General features: G+C 39.6%; 1 protein-coding gene across 4 annotated transcripts in view; it reads right to left on the bottom strand.

Moving 5' to 3' along the window:
• Nucleotides 1-16,591, bottom strand: part of LOC121868046 — a 41,554-nt gene extending 24,963 nt beyond the window's left edge. For 2 of the 4 annotated variants that reach the window (XM_042368309.1, XM_042368307.1), the window contains exons 1-4: nucleotides 15,540-16,590; nucleotides 12,319-12,391; nucleotides 3,417-3,515; nucleotides 3,019-3,252 (exon numbers count right to left, since the gene is read on the bottom strand). In XM_042368309.1, the coding sequence (XP_042224243.1) occupies nucleotides 3,019-3,252; nucleotides 3,417-3,515; nucleotides 12,319-12,391; nucleotides 15,540-16,558 (1,425 nt within the window). In that variant the 5' untranslated portion in view covers nucleotides 16,559-16,590. Of the gene's footprint in view, nucleotides 1-3,018; nucleotides 3,253-3,416; nucleotides 3,516-12,318; nucleotides 12,392-15,539 lie in introns of all 4 variants that reach the window. The other 2 variants (XM_042368310.1, XM_042368308.1) reach the window with 2 other exon arrangements.
• Nucleotides 16,592-16,980: the final 389 nt, after the last annotated feature.

Raw genomic sequence — 16,980 nt, 5'->3', positions numbered from 1 at the left:
CAGTTTCAATCTGTTACATTACAAATACCTGTAAGTAAATATTCATACTGTATATGAACGAAAAATGCATTGATAAATACTATTTCCAAAGACTATAAAAAAAAGGTGTTAATACTGAATATTATACTGTAAAAAGTTGTTACTGTAGTACTGTATGTTCACAATAAAACATCACTAATATTATTATAATATTTTTGTTTAAAACAATCTGATGATTCACTGTTAGGTCAAAAAACACACTTACTTACCAAAGGTTTTATAGCAAGAGATGTTTCCTATATACAGTATACAGTATTCAAAACTCAAATTTAGTATTTCCTATCAACAAAAATTAGATTACCCTTTGCTATGGTAATAGTCACTATACTGGATAGTTGAGATATGTTTGACATAGGAGTTTCATTTTTGGCAGTAAAGATGTATGGGTGCATTAGTATACAGGTATACATGGGAAATACATTTTTATATCATCATGGAACTGTTCTAGAATAATGCATTTGTGATAGGTTAATAGACTAAACTAAAGTATAGTACCACAGAGTTCGGGAAATGTTAAACAATATTATTAAGATTTATTAGTAACGGAAGAAATTATGAATGTACAGTACAGTATACAGTACAGTACTTATCAAGATGGAATAAAGCAGGCATAGACAAAAGAACAAACCAGAAGAAATAATGATAACTGAAGAGAGACAGGTAGGTAAAGCTGCAGCCAATCTAACAAAATGTGCAATTACAACTCTGAATTTACATTTGATGTACTGTACAGTACTATAATTATTAAGCAATATATTTATTTAATTATCTTCTAGGACAAGTTTAAAAGAACTTCTGCCCGGAGTTTGGTTTTTATTTACACTAGCAAGCACAATTTTTACGGGGTACAGTATAAAAAACATGCTTGGTTTACTAAGTTGAATTTTTCACAAGTCAAGGTTAAATGAGCAGTTTTAGAACATAAAACTTATCATGGTGTTTCTTTTTCCAAGCCCTCATTCTCTGTGCATCACTTTTGGTGGCTTGCAACAATTTATCAAACTCAACATCATCCTTTCCAGGAGTTTTCTTATCCAAATTATCAATCTTTAATCATATCTACAATCTACAGTAATTTGTACAGCTAAAGTATCTTGCATTTGTGCTTAATTTTATCTTAATTTCCTAGTTGTGTATTGTATACAGTATCTGAAGATGACTTAAAATGTAGAAAGATTGAGCGTGTGAGACAGAAAAGTTGATTACCCCCACATTACTAACAACTGTACAATAAGGCAGCCAAAAATACAGTACAGTATTCTAAATACTTTTTGCTGAAATTTGCAAGTTGGTTTAGTTATCATATCGCTGTGATGCACTTACAGATTCTTGTGGCAGGCTGTGTAAAAAAGAATCAGAGCTGGTGTTGCAAACTACACACCCAAATTAGAAACAATAAAAGCTTTAAATCAAGAGCAATGCTTTCTGGGGCAACATTATGAACACCTGTGAAATGCCCAGCATTATTGCAAGTAATTGTGTAATACCTGGTGTTACTCTGAACACCTGTGAGGCATTTGGGTTCACTATGAGTATGTGAGGTATATGGCATCATTAGGAACACTTGTGGGGCATTGGCTTTTATCATACAATTTATTCAGCAACTGGTGCCTTTATGAATATCTATAAAGATCCTGGTAGTATTTGGAGGTTTTGTGAGATGTCTGGGGACAATATGAGTAGTAATGATGTAGTTGTAGTCATTATAAAGTGATGAAACAGCTGGAGTCATTGTAAGAACAAGTGACCTTAGTAGTCATAATGATATTAAATGCTCACATTTATCACCACTATGAATGCCAGCACTGATCAAACTTGCACTGACATTATGAGTAATTGCATCGTAGATGCAACAGGATTCAACATAAAGTGATCGTGAAGTTCATAAGGATAAATGGGGCACAAATATACACCTGTCTATTGCTCCAATGACATTAAGGTTAAGGGCTATTTCTCTAATAAAAAAAATGTAATATATCCTGTCAGTGTTGTGTGTAAAATAATCACAATCTTTGAAAGACAGCAAAGTCTGAGAATTTGTGGTATACCACCAACTAGGTTGTTGTGTAATTACTGTACGTTGCATTTCTTATTTCTATAAATAGGCCAATCTTCTCAAAATTGAAGAAAAATGCTAATACAGTACACAAGAAGTTGTATTTACAAGCAATTGCATGCATAAAGCAGCCTTCTCATTTCTAAACAGCCAGACACTACTGATAAATTGCTGGCAACTTTTTAAAGTGAGCAATTTATTTTTATGATTACCGGGTAGAAGGAATTTTTTTTTAAGTTTACTGTGGTTGTGTCTATGCACACAGTTCATTTCTACCTCGAAAAAGATTAATGATTTTTTGGTCCCAAAACTTTTTTAACCATTATGTCCAAGTCCTCTGTACGCAGTACTGTAACCCTTCCTAGCATCCTACCTCACTTCATAGCTACTGTAAATGAGAAGGCTGATGAATGTCCCATAAGGTACTATTCTCTCTAGAGTGAACAATATAATCATATGACCACCCACTCATTCCTGCTCTCCTTAGATCACCTCCACCCAGGGAAGAAATTACTGGTTCTTATAAAAGAAAAGAGCTTTTTACCAATATGATTTTTCCAAAATTACCATGCATAACTTCAGTGATTTCAGAGATGTGCACTGAAAGAAATGGGCAATATTGTAACAGTAACAGAAATAATTACTGTTCTGTATATTAAAAAAAAAAAAGTTAAAACAATGTCTCCCTGCCTTCAGTTGAGAAAGACTTGCTTCATAACATTAAGATCAAATGAATAAAATGTATCTGTAAGTTTGGGTAACATCATAGTCAGCAGAATTAAAAAACACAATACTGTACTGTATATACTATAACATCTACTGTATTCGAGAGACATTTACTATTTAGTAATAAGAAGAAAATGGGGTTAAGATTAAGATGACACCTACAAGCAGGACTCTTGTATATTCCTTAATTCACTTGCCTGGGGTCCTCGACTTGCCTTAATTGCGGTCTGCATTAAGACCGTGGTGGCGTAATTCATGCCCTTGGTGCCCAGCTGTATGACTGTGGAGTAGCCCTGTTGCTTGGCCTGAGCAATACAGTTATCAATATCATCTTCTCGACGGGTCAGCCATGGATGTACAAACTTGCGGTACAAAATGGATGACCCCCGGGTGGCTGGAGACAACAGCCACAGCACCACTAAAATCTTGAGCTGCGGAGGAAAGTCTGTTATGCCACCTAAAATGCATGATAAGTACAGTACAGTCTGTCTTTATTTCATTAGCAAATACATCTAGGATCTTAAATGAAGCATGAAAATATGTATAGTGCACCGAGTAAATTATATCACTTGAGTTTATTTATAACATACTGTACCTCGTAATAGAAGGGAAACCAGAAACTGAGGAAGAGATCGGTGAGTGTTTCGAAACATGTGAAGAATGCAAATACTATCCAGTACATCATCCATTTTACCTGTAACGATAAGAGAAAAAACACTGTACAGTATTACAATCACACACACACAAAAGTGTTGTTCTTTTTATTGGGCAAAACTTTGCATTTTTATGAAATACCTGTACAGTATATAGGCACAAAAATATCTGGGTGCTTCTATCACTATTTGTGTCATTTGGCATATTTCCAAATAAACCAAAAGACTGATTGAATGACAGTACTGTAGTTTAATATATTTTTATTTTTTCACCACACTTTAAATCCTCAACTGTACAAAAAGAAAATATATTTTACAATCAAATGATAGAAACGCCTCTTACCAATTTTAATGATGATAAATTATCTGTCTGACATTAAAAATTCCCTTACATCTATTAATCATCTACAGTTCAGTAAATAAAGCATTTTTTCTTCAGTTTTCAACACAATGAATGCCAGGCACAAGTACTTTTAGCTTATCTAATTTTAGTGTGTGTGTGTGTAAACAGTCAACTAAGATGTACTGTAGTATACATACAACCACCAAGGCACAATGGCATCATGGGGCGGGGGTTATCGAGCAGAAGGACACCCGCCCACCCCACTTACGTTTAGGGCTCCTCACTGCGCAGCAATGATGCCAGCTGGTGCAGGTGCGGGGGTGGTGGTGGTGTTTATGTGAGCTGTGTTATGAGGGAGTGTATGTGGAGTGGGGATGTGTTATGAGGGAGTGTATGTGGAGTGGGGCTGTGTTATGAGGGAGTGTATGTGGAGTGGGGCTGTGTTATGAGGGAGTGTATGTGGAGTGGGGGTGTGTTATGAGGGAGTGTATGTGGAGTGGGGCTGTGTTATGAGGGAGTGTATGTGGAGTGGGGCTGTGTTATGAGGGAGTGTATGTGGAGTGGGGCTGTGTTATGAGGGAGTGTATGTGGAGTGGCGCTTGTCTGAGCCGTCAGTGCGCTGATAATTTTAAAGCATAAACTTATACCAAGAGCGAAACACCTTATTTTGTTATCCTAGATTAACGAGTTTTTCATAGCTATGACCATCACAATTACCCAATAACACACAAGCAAAATTAGTAGATACAGTTTTAAGAGTTCCTATAACCATATTTAAACGTTTAACCAACATAGTAAAGCTAGTTATAACATTTAATCAATACAGTATTCACAAACCCAGTTAAAAACACTCTCATATCAGTCAACCAACACTCCTGAAGCCAATCATGAATATTCACCTACATTGAAGGACTACCAACAACACGGACAGTCCAGCTGGTGGCGAGTCCTAGCAAGAGGTTGTGGAAGGTTCTACTGCAGGGCTCCACAGTCACGCTCCAGTTAACCTCCGCACTCCTTACAGAGCCACGAGCCACACAAATAACCATATTTAATGTAACGAGTGTTGTACTAGATGACCTTGAGACCGGTTTTAATATCATAATCCAGTTTAACACTCAATTGCCCCTTTACATACAACCATGATTTTTTCATCTCATATATGTATTTCCTTAAAACTTTGAGACATAAACCCAAACTTCCTCTAAAACTTGAGTTAAGAACTTTTAACTTTAGCAACATCTTCAAAGTCTCGGGCAGTCGGCTTTTTAATCTCGTCTCAAGCTTCCAACACTAATATCCTTTATCGCGGGGAATATGTACAGTCTCTCTATAGATGACCACATTAAACTGAAGATTAACTACCCTAATGCTACAGGGGTTTAGATAAGGTTAGAGTCAGGGTGGTTAATCCTATGGTAAAATAAGCTGGGGGTTACGTTAGGGTGATTAATCTTAAGGTGAAATAAGCAACGGGGGGTGGGGGTATCTTAAGGTGATTCGAACGTTCCCGTGGCCTGATAAATTGACATCGCTTATAAAAAAAAAAGGCTCAGAAACTTGGAATTGTTTTTATTGACCTTAGTCTTAAAACTAACTTAATTTTCTTAAGGCCTCGAAACTGTAATCCTTAATTTCATCGGCTTAATACATGAAAATTAATTCCAATATAAAGTTCAAAGAATATTAAATAATCGTGTAAAAGTTCGAAAGCTGACCTCCATTTTCTTTCAACCATGACACTACAGGTTGACAACCCTTTATCCGAAATTTCAAAAACCGAAAAGCTCTGAAAACTGAGTTTTTTGTGGAACAATTTTTTTTTTTTTTTTTTTTGTAACAGCCCAACACAGGTCACTGACCCACATCGGGCCTGGGGGAAAAATGTAATAGTAATAATAATTATATAACAATAATAATGATAATACAGTAATAATAATAACTATTCATAGTAAATAAAAATTTTAATAAAAAATACACAAAAATAAAATAAGAATGATAACAATGATAATAAGAACAATAATACTGTAATAATAAAATAATAATAATAATAATAATAAAGAAATACAAGAATGAAAAAAAAGATCAAAAGTGAGAAACACGACCTAGACCTATGAATTATTATTATTATTATTATATTTTAGCCCCAATGTGGGTCAGTGACCTGTGCCCGGGTGGGCTGATCCCTGTGTATAAAAAAATAAAAAATAAAAAAAATAAAAAAAAAATAAAAAAACCCTAACCATTCTGAAAGCCGAAAAATTTCAAAAACCGAAATGCATCTGGTCCCAAGGATTTCGGATATGGGATTGTCAACCTGTAACTAAATTTAATTGATACTGATAAAATATCATATTCACTTTAAACTTCAATACATGAAACTTAATACTCAATACACAAATTTGATATCCCGTAGCTTTACAGTTTCAAACAACCTATTTTGACCTGTCATGGATTGAAAGTGTGTTCACTCTCACAACAAAAGTTCACTTCTTAAATATATAAAAAGTACCAACTGCAACAGTACACGAGAAGAAAGGTTCTCTTGTTGGACTAAGACTGAGATATTTTTTCCACTTTATGATTAAATCGCTCACTTTCACTTCACTTTAAATCACAAGATATTAAATTTAAACCTGCCAAGGCGGAGGAGTTCCCGAGGGAAAGTTTCTTGCCCTTACAGGTATGACAGATACGTCACTTGTAAATCAGAACAGACATATGGATATCTTGAGCCAGTGTGTAAGTGGAGGTGCCTATGTGCAACACAGAAGGGAGCATTTGGCCGTGGTGGGAACCTTGCTGACACACAATAATGATCATAATGAGGACATACCGCTACAGTGAATCACCTGATCTCTCTCTCTCTCAGCTGCCACGACCACCTCCTCGGTTTCCCCCCCTGCTTCTCTTAGATTCCCCCCCCTACTCTTCCTCCTTTCTTTTCTAGTCTTTATCTTTCCCTTCCCTGGCCACACCTCACGTGTACCTACCATAAAGGTTCAGCTGCCCCAACTCATCAACCACCTGCTGTTATCTGCACTGAACCTACAGCTGAACGGTTATCATAAATTAAAATATAATTTAAGTTAATAACACTGACAATTCCACAATATACAAACAAAACATTATAAAGAAAAAAGGTGTTGTGGTTAAGGCGGCCATTATTAGGTTCACAATTGATATGAAGGTATAGTATATAGACAATAGAACAAACTGCAATTACGCATATGGTGCTTCGAGGTATACATTTAATATTACAAATAACTATCGTACGATCCTAAAAAAAAATTCATGTTATAAGTTTAATACTGTTCTTCAACAGCGCAACAAGGTTAGTAATTACACAAGTCCACCAACAACTGAGAATTATGAGATAAAGTCCTATTTAAATCACATTAACGTACAGTACGATTCTATGATTCAAACAACAAACTGCGACGACAATTACATGTTCCTCCCCAAAAAATATATACAGGTATATATTTTATATTTTTTGTAAAGATAAAACGGGGGTGAAGTCTTCCTGTCACAGTGTGTAAACAGATCAAGACTTGGAACCTTTCCCGGAGAGTGAGGAAGTGAGGAGAGTTAAAGGTATCCTGGTTCCGCCCCTCACCGTTCTCCTCACAAGGTATCAACTAGTCTAAGCCTTGTCATTCTTGGGAGTTGTAATGAGTTCTAAAAAATAACAACACGGAAATCAACTTTGTGATTAATCAACGCAGGAAGTTGATCGTTAACAACTAATTGTTCTAGAACACAAGATAAAACTAAACATGATATGCCTGTATAAGGATCTTTTAATTGTGGACAAGTCATTGTGTTTTTATGTAGAAGGCAGAGCCGTTTCGTACCCTCAAAGTTGAAACAGACTTCACAACCAAGACATGTTATCATGAAGTATATCAGATGAAGATAATCCATGTTGACTTTTGCTACAGTGTGTGGGAGGTGTGCGTGTACAAGATGTTGGTGGTGGAGGGTGAGGGAGGGCGCACCCCTCCCACTGCCACTTAACAGTAATTGCTGCATCTGCACCAAGTGGCTGCTCACAGCCCAATGCACTCTACTCACCATTTACTATAAAACAATCTCAACTCAGACTTGTACTCGAGAAAAGGTTTCATTACCATATATCAGATACCACGACACATGGCAGTAATCACACGTGTTGTTGTTACCAGCAACGCTACACATGGACTTACCCTCCACTTGCCAAGTGTAGGGTAACTACTTATTCTAATTATAGTTGTGTGCCTTAGATGCTTATCAACCAATCAAAACACCACACGTCAGAGGGCCTGTTTTTTGCTTGCCAGCCGTCATGACCAAGGTTACGGTCTCTTAATTTCGAGATAGACTTAACGGAGAAGTTGTGTAAAATACATGTGTTTATTCTTCTTTATGATTCCAATACGCTTCTGATATGTACTACTTGGCTCCCATTATAAGTGACCAGAGTATAAAATGGTATAGCTAAAGAAAGTCCGTCAAATTCCAAAAATCACACGAGAGATCTGGCATAAACTTACCTAACATAATCCCAACCGTAAAGGGAACTCCCAAAGCTTTATGAACGCGTATCTATACATATATTCTATCCATCTATAACTGTAAGTGAAAGAATAACAAAACCAAACACCAATCAATAACTTTACGGACACCTTATTACTTTATCAAACTACAACTCCCAATAAGTCTTCACATCAAAATACCTTAAAGTCAGTGGTCAAGACAAGGCTACGACGGGGTATGCAGGAGACTTTATAATATAATTCTTTAGGAGACTATTTTCGAGTACTTGTGGTGCAAAATAAACACGTGTGACTATCTTCGCTTAGTGATCAGCTGGGCTGGTTCACGGCCAGCGAGCTTGGCAGTCTGATGGAAAATGTTCCGGCTGTAGTGGCCTTCAACACCCTCCCTGCCTGTTCTCTCTCTCTGTATATCCTTTCCTACTCCCCAATCTCCCTCCCTCACGCATTCACAGTCTTTCTTCCCACTACATGTCAACTTCAACACAATATCGTTCGTTCATTTATACAAAATTCACCAACATCGATCACATCAAGGTCCTCAAAATGTTTTCCCCACTAATTAAAACGCGTGACACATGGTTACACTCCACACGGTCACAGACACACCTGATCAAGTAACACGCAGATGAACAGAAATTTCAGACAGTGCAAGTATACAAATAATGGCAAACACTAAGTCAATTCAAACAAGGGCAATCGACAAAACAACCACATGTTTATTTTCAGTAGGACACACATAGCTACGAAAACAGTGACTTAGAGAGAGTGTGAAAGCTCATCAAGTACAGTACTCACAACATCGACAACGTTAAGATAAACACAATGGCAGAGTGGTGTTCCGGATAATGACGGGTCTGACTGAATGAGTACCCTGGACACACTCAGGTACACAGTGAGTCTTACGCAACACTATGGGGAAGGTAGCCACACTAACACAGGTAACTATCAGGTTAATTATTATCACCTGGTGGAACAATAACACTAGCAACATAAGCAAAATGTTTATATACGTCATCTGTGAATATCAACTGTTTTATCTGCGTCACTGCTGTGTTTCACGTGTAAAGAGAATGGTTTAGTCCACCTGAGTTTAAATGTATTAGGAGGCACATGTAAAGGCCCTAGAGCTGTTGGCATATAAAACAAACTCTTTACAGTATATGCAAATTATAACTAGACTATTACTGAAGGTGATGTTTACCCAAGCCGCCGCAATTTATATACCAAAATAAGCCAACACATGTCAGTAAATGAAGTTGGAATATTACACTAAATCTAATTATTATTGATATGAAGCAGTGGACCAACTCTCATTCTGACCCAAAAAGTTATTCTTGGGTGACTAAATACCAACGACTATGGTAGACAGACACGACAGACATCCAACGAACAGGGAGTCACTATACGCTCTTTATATTCAATGAGGAGAAAATATAAAAAACAATCACAATCAACACAAGAAGAACGGGGAAGAGGCAGCTAAACAGGCAGAGTGGGTGGAGGAGGTGGGTGGGTGGGTGGGTGGAGGTGGGTGGGTGGGTGAAGGAAGGAGGGGGACCCGAGTATCACCAACACCATAACCTTTTTAACCCAAAATACACACACACACACACACACACACACACACACACACACACAAGCCCTGGTCAATACTCATCACAAGTCAATTCTCCAAAGTTCATAAGATTATTTTAAAATATAATACAATAAGAAAGAATTATCTAACTCTTAAATGACAGTGATTCATTAAAGTCATTTCGTAAAAGTGGTCTCCGATTCGCTCCATCTCATACAGTAAACACACCCTTAAAAGATGCGTCATAAGTTTGGCTCAAGACCTGCAGATGATCTCTCTCTCTCTCTCTCTCTCTCTCTCTCTCTCTCTCTCTCTCTCTCTCTAAACAACACTAAAGCATAACGTTTCTCAGTCCAAATTCAATTACACAAGAGAGCAGCCCAACACGAAAACTGGTCTTCACAACTCAGATGACAGAAAATTCTTCAGACAGTGGAAAGAAACATACCCTAACAAAAGTCTTCCGGCTTCTACTGATTGAAAAAATGAATGAATCTGTTTTTTATCTACGTTGGTATTCGAGGCGCCTTACAAAACAGTATAAATATTAGGACTTAAAGAGGCGTGGTCCATAACTCTCTCCTTCCCTCCCTTTAAAGTTACACTAATGGAGAAAGAACTGTATATAACACGACACCATCTGTTATTATACATTCATCTAACTCGTACAAACAACACCCTTTCATCACAACTGACTGACTTTGTGTTACTCTCGCCTTGTTTTCCTCTTTAAAGTGTACAAAACCAGATAAATTACCACCCTTCACACGCCTTCCAGGTAGCCTCCTTCACCGTATACAGAACCCATTGATGACTGATGCCGATAGTCTCTTGTTCTTTACCACTGAATGCCGATAGTCTCTTGTTTTTTTACCACTGAATGCCGATAGTCTCTTGTTTTTTTACCACTGAATGCCAATAGTCTCTTTTTTTTTTACCACTGAATGCCGATAGTCTCTTGTTTTTTTACCACTGAATGCCAATAGTCTCTTGTTTTTTTTACCACTGAATGCCGATAGTCTCTTGTGTTTTTTACCACTGAATGCCGATAGTGTTTTTACCACTGAATGCCGATAGTCTCTTGTTTTTACCACTGAATGCCGATAGTCTCTTGTTTTTACCACTGAATGCCGATAGTCTCTTGTTCTTTACCACTGAATGCCGATAGTCTCTTGTTTTTTTACCACTGAATGCCGATAGTCTCTTGTTTTTTTACCACTGAATGCCAATAGTCTCTTTTTTTTTTACCACTGAATGCCGATAGTCTCTTGTTTTTTTACCACTGAATGCCAATAGTCTCTTGTTTTTTTTACCACTGAATGCCGATAGTCTCTTGTGTTTTTTACCACTGAATGCCGATAGTCTCTTGTGTTTTTACCACTGAATGCCGAGTATTTTTTTACCACTAATCTTAACGTATCAGATGTCTATACGATATTTAAACATCTTGATATTTAAAATTGTTTATTTACCACAGCTCTCTTTTATACGATGATGATTATTTTCAGCTCACCTGTGTCACGTTGCCGAACATTGAACTAACTTCTTCCCGTCGACTAACCCAAAATCTAAACTGATAAATGAATACTGAATACGACAAAATACAGAATAAACACTATTATTTAAACTGTATAATTAAAAATTCCTTAGACCGGATACATTAAACACAACGAACGAATGCACTAAATATTAAAATCGATATCAATAAAATCTAAATACTATATTACTCAAAACATCACAGGAGATCAGGATGACAAGACAGGTGGTCGGAAGGTAGTGTGTGTCAGTTCCTATCTCGAAGTCATGTTCCGCCTAACCTACAATCCCTCTGCGAACACTGGAGGTGCCAGACCATTGAGTGCCAGACCCTTACACACACACACACACACACACACACACACATGGGTTATAAAGTTGGTTTACACGGCTATGTTTCAACTGAATTTATATGACAGATGAATCGGTTGCGAAACTGTATTACGAAAATTGGTTTCAATTGATCTGGATGGACTTTTATTTGATACCAATGAAAACTAGATAAATAAAGCTGGGGAAATGGTTGACCTCACCAAAATAATAACATATTCCATTATACATTTTGCTACCATTGATAAAAGCAAAAGCAGTTATGTATTGGTTGACAGAAAAAAAAATCTAAAGGTTTACTATTAAAATGACTTTAAATATGTACTGGGTAGCTAAAAGGTGGTTTATATTCAGTCACAAAACCAATCTATTCAATTCAGATCTTTATAACAATGATATGAAAGGTATATGATAAATGTTCAAAGCCTCTTTTCTTCATTTTTAAATACATACACGTATGAGAAACAGCAGCTGCAGTAATAAGAAACATAACGTTCTGTGATGGACACAATACTTACGTATTCTTTTACGTTTTTGGTCTTGACAGCCTTGTAGGAATAGTAGGCCGGGAACAACGTCCCAAACACTAATCTGTAAACACAAGAAACACAGTCAGTTACATGTTACCCAGACTAACAAACTACTACTACTACTACTACTACTACTAATAATAATAATAATAATAATAAAATATAATAACAATTCTTTCATTTCAGAATGGTATCCATGTAAGAAATAGATAAACAGAGGTACAGGAGCTGGAGAACATTTTCGTTATCTTTTTAATATTAGTAGAGCACAAAAAACACATTGGACAAAGGAGCAATTAGTCAATACTGTATAACATATTATAATCAAATGAGAATAGTTACTGATATTAGAACACAAACAGAACTACATAATATATACGGTGTGAGTGTGTGTGTGTGTGTAAAAACAACTCTTATAGTGATTGTATGGCCTAAAAATCTGAACTAACACATTCATCTGCCAAGCACACCTAAATGTTTGTACATGTTTAAATTCTGGGGATTCAAAGGTGACATAATACTAACAAGTTATTAATCCTACAGAAACACTAATTTTATTCAATAGTCAAAAAAAAAAAAGTATGTTCCTAAAAGTAGTACAGTATCGAACAAATCAAGTAACTTTATATGTCAATTGGGATCTAAAAAAAGGGGGGGGGATATGAAAAATCAATAAAGTTCCACACAGTTTAGCTAACAGAGTTCTTACACCTGCCGTGGCGGGGAGGCGAGCCTGTGGTGCCCGAGTACAAGATCAAATGTACGGCGCGAGATGATGGATTATTATTTACACAGGTGAGCTGGATGGAGAGGGGACTGTCATGGGCGCAAGGGGGGACACACACACACACACACACACACACACACACACACACACACACACACACACACACACACACACAAATCACACCTAGGAATAAAATACCCCCGTGATTAACTCATTTACCCACACCCCTCACTCCGGCTTTGATGTTTAGAAGGAGCCAGGCGTGGTAGAGGGATAACACAGTGGAGGATACGGTTAGGAAGCTGACCATCTGAGTGAGGCTGCCGACGGAATACTGGTTGACGGAGTTTGGTTCCCAAGGGCTGGTTGATTGAATATGTATGGAACTCCCCGGGGATTTTTGACCCAATCTGGCACATTGCCGGCGATGGTACGATCAAAGGAGGAATAGATTGTGTGCGTGGGGACATCAACATCATAACTGAGTTAGATTTACCCCAGTGTGGGTCCAGGTGACGCGGGTGGTGGCTGGCCGTGAGCCAAGCCATGCTGGGTCCTGCTGCTGTCCTCTGTATACCAATTACCCACTACACTCACACCAGCCACCAGGACGCAGCTGCAAAATCCTGCAACACCACAACCGCCTGGTCTATATATATGCATGTATACACCACCAACAGTGACCCCTGCTGCTTGACCTCCACACGCGGTTGTCGCCTTAACATCACCCGCCCCCACTGACGCTCCAACAGTCACGTATTGGCACCCGCCTTTAACTGGAAATGTTTCTCCATAACACCTAACAATATAATCTCTTTTGTGGCAGGATTGTGTTCAAAGACCTTTGTTGGATTTTGTGTGAAGTAATAATAACAGTGAAGCTACACAAGACTTCAGGTTTCAACACTAAATAACTCAAAACAGCATTGATCCTTCTCTCTAACGTAGCCGGTGAGTTGGTAACTATACCGTGCTGAGAAAGGCTGTTGAATCCCCCACGTCCATTACCAAGGCCTATATTAACGCCGCCCTCACAGGTCTACTGTTGGCTGGCAGCCCAGTAGTTATTACGGACTCAACATCCTTCACATTCTTAAAGTGATCATCCGCATAACTCTCTCCTTTTACACAGTATAAATGTACCCTAAAACCTTACTATTGGTTGAGGTAAAGACAGAGTTAAAGTTCTTCACCTCATCCAGAATTATTCAGAAGCTTGACGCTGGCAATGGTACAGGAGGGAGACTGGCTACACACACAACACGTTCTGTGTACGTGGCTGAGGTAACGAAGGTTCTGTTCTGAAGGGCGTCTTCTAAAATAATTAAGAATAAACTACTGTTTCCATAATTATTGGACGCCTCTTCCCTAACCATTTATCCTTTTTTTTTTCGAGTGGCTGGTAACGAGGGTTGTGACGAGTTTCCATCCCTTGCCACTTCCACTGACTGAACCTCCACCCACATAAAAAATTAACCTCCCGCTTACCTACAATACACATAAAGTGATCCACCCACCCACTGACAACTCTGATATTTACAGTATTTCACCGAGCATATACCTGGCCAACCTTTGTGCTTGGTGTAGGAAGGAATTGGCACATACACCCAGAGATAAAAATAGTCTGGGCTTTGTATATGAGACACGTAAAATACATCACAAATAAAGGCAGCACCTGGCACACCTTCACCGGGATCTTCTAAGCTGTCATTAACACCAACACCGTACATGTCTCGCTAACATAAACATTCATACTCACACTATGCTCAACTTACCTGCCGACTTCAGTTACTATGTGCCCTAACACACGGATATATTACAATTGTTAAGACACAGATAACAAATATTTAATGAAATAGATGTCACAAAAATTCGTGAAAAAGTTATCAGCTTAATTAAAAAAAAAACTGTAATTACGTAAATTTAAGTCTAAGTAACTTCTCTCTCAGTACTTCCAGGTCTCGATATTCGCCATCAGTAAAATATTACGATAAACAGTCAGCAACTACCTTCTTAATAATTTTCTAAGATTTACTTTATGAATATCGATTCCTGGAAACAGTAGAGAAAGTGTTTACTACATTAACTCCGGGGATGAAGACCCTGGAGTAGTACTTAGCACCACGACTCCAACACACCACTGACACACGTTGGTGCCAGGACATACACACAGTGACTCACGTATGATATATAATTAAAGTGAGTATTACGAGGAATTACGACATTTAGTTTAACAACACACCAAACTAGTTTAACAATAAACATCAACATTTGTACAAACACTCAGTAGTAAAGCTAAACAACATACTCAAGCACGACGACATCTACGAACACAATACAAAATTACTCCTTTCAGAACACACAAAGTGCTATCCCATGAAGCAGCACACAAGGGTTAATAGCGTCCAAGTCACAACCAACTGCAGAGCGGGTGCAGTGTTAGCCTGGTTCGGTGTTAGTGAAGAGTGGTGGGAGTGAATACCTGAAGGCGGTGAAGAGAATGGTAGATGTGTTGGGCACGACGAGGGCGGCCACCACCACCACAGCTGTCAAGTTGGTGAGCGTCACACGTAACCGGAAGCGGGTGGACACCAGCAGGTCTTCATATAGGTGAGCTACCGTCAGCACCGAGTCTGTTCGTTGTAGTCTGCCTCCCCGCGGGACGTCCTCATACCCGTCGCAGTCAGACTCTCCCACCTCCTCCTCACTGAGGTGGTCGAGGGGCGGGGGCACAGCGATGCCCGGGGCTCGCGGGTGGTGCTGCTGCAGGTGCTGGTGACGGGGTCGTGATACCCCCGGATCAGAGGCAGAGTGCATCAGGACCCTGGCTCTGCCCCGCGTCACCATCACATGGTTGCTTCCCCTCTGCAGCGTCTCCTCCGCCTCGTCCTCCATATGGGACGATGAAGGTAATTCGTTCAAACTCCCCGAATAATGGTAGTTATTTTCATCTGTAAGAATCACATCTTCATTTTGGACAAAGTTGGTTCTTAAATTGTGTGCGGGGTTGATCATGGCCTGTGATGATGCTACTGTCTGTGGTATGTGGGAAGTGATGGCGTGAGCAGAAGTGACCCTCGGCGGGGCGATCATACCCTGGGGAGAGGCTATGACCTGAACAGGGGTGTTCATGACCTGTCCGGGAGAAGTCATAATCAACTGTGCCCGTGGAGTCATGAACTGTGATGGCGAGGTCATAATCTGTGATACCTGTGGGGTGAAGACCTGTGCAGGGGAGGGCATTGCCAGGTGCTGTGAAGGGGTCACAACCTGATGGCCGCCAGCACCCTGAGGTCTTCCGGGTGTAAACTGATTCTGGAACACTATGTGCTCATCAAATGATTCTGACTGGTAGGTATCAGAGTCAGACTCTTCATCTATAAGACGAATCATAAGGTTGTTGTAGTTCCTTGAAGTTTCTGACCGTTGTGGCGTAGGAGGTGCCACCCTCTCACCATCTGCCACCGACCAAGGGGGAGACATGGGGCGTGGGGGAGACATGGGGCGTGGGGAGGGGAGACATGGGACGCGAAGGGGACATGGGGCGCGGAGGGGACATGGGACGCGAGGGGGACATGGGGCGCGGAGGAGACATGGGGCGTGGGGGAGACATGGGGCGTGGGGGAGTCATGGGGCTAGTATTGGTCAACGGGCGGGAGGAAGACACTGAGTGCGGGGGTGACACAGGTGTGGCCTCGGCAGTGGCACCCGCGTGTAGGGGGTGCACAGGTTGACTGACGATCGTAGCTAGCCGGTGAGCGTGCTCTGGGGACTGATGTGTCACTGGCTGACTGGGGGGCGAGGCGGAGGAGATCTGTAGGTGTACGGTGGTGACGGGACCAGTGGTGGTACTGGGCAATGGGGTGCTGCTAGGTACGGGCATAGTTATGGGTACGGGCGTGGTGCTTGGCGACGGCCTGGAG

This window comes from Homarus americanus, unplaced genomic scaffold (assembly GCF_018991925.1).
Source record: "Homarus americanus isolate GMGI-L3 unplaced genomic scaffold, GMGI_Hamer_2.0 scaffold37032, whole genome shotgun sequence".
In the NCBI taxonomy this organism is placed as follows: domain Eukaryota; kingdom Metazoa; phylum Arthropoda; class Malacostraca; order Decapoda; family Nephropidae; genus Homarus; species Homarus americanus.
The sequence above is the reverse complement of the archived record's forward strand: the minus strand, read 5'-3'. Positions and strand labels throughout refer to the sequence as shown.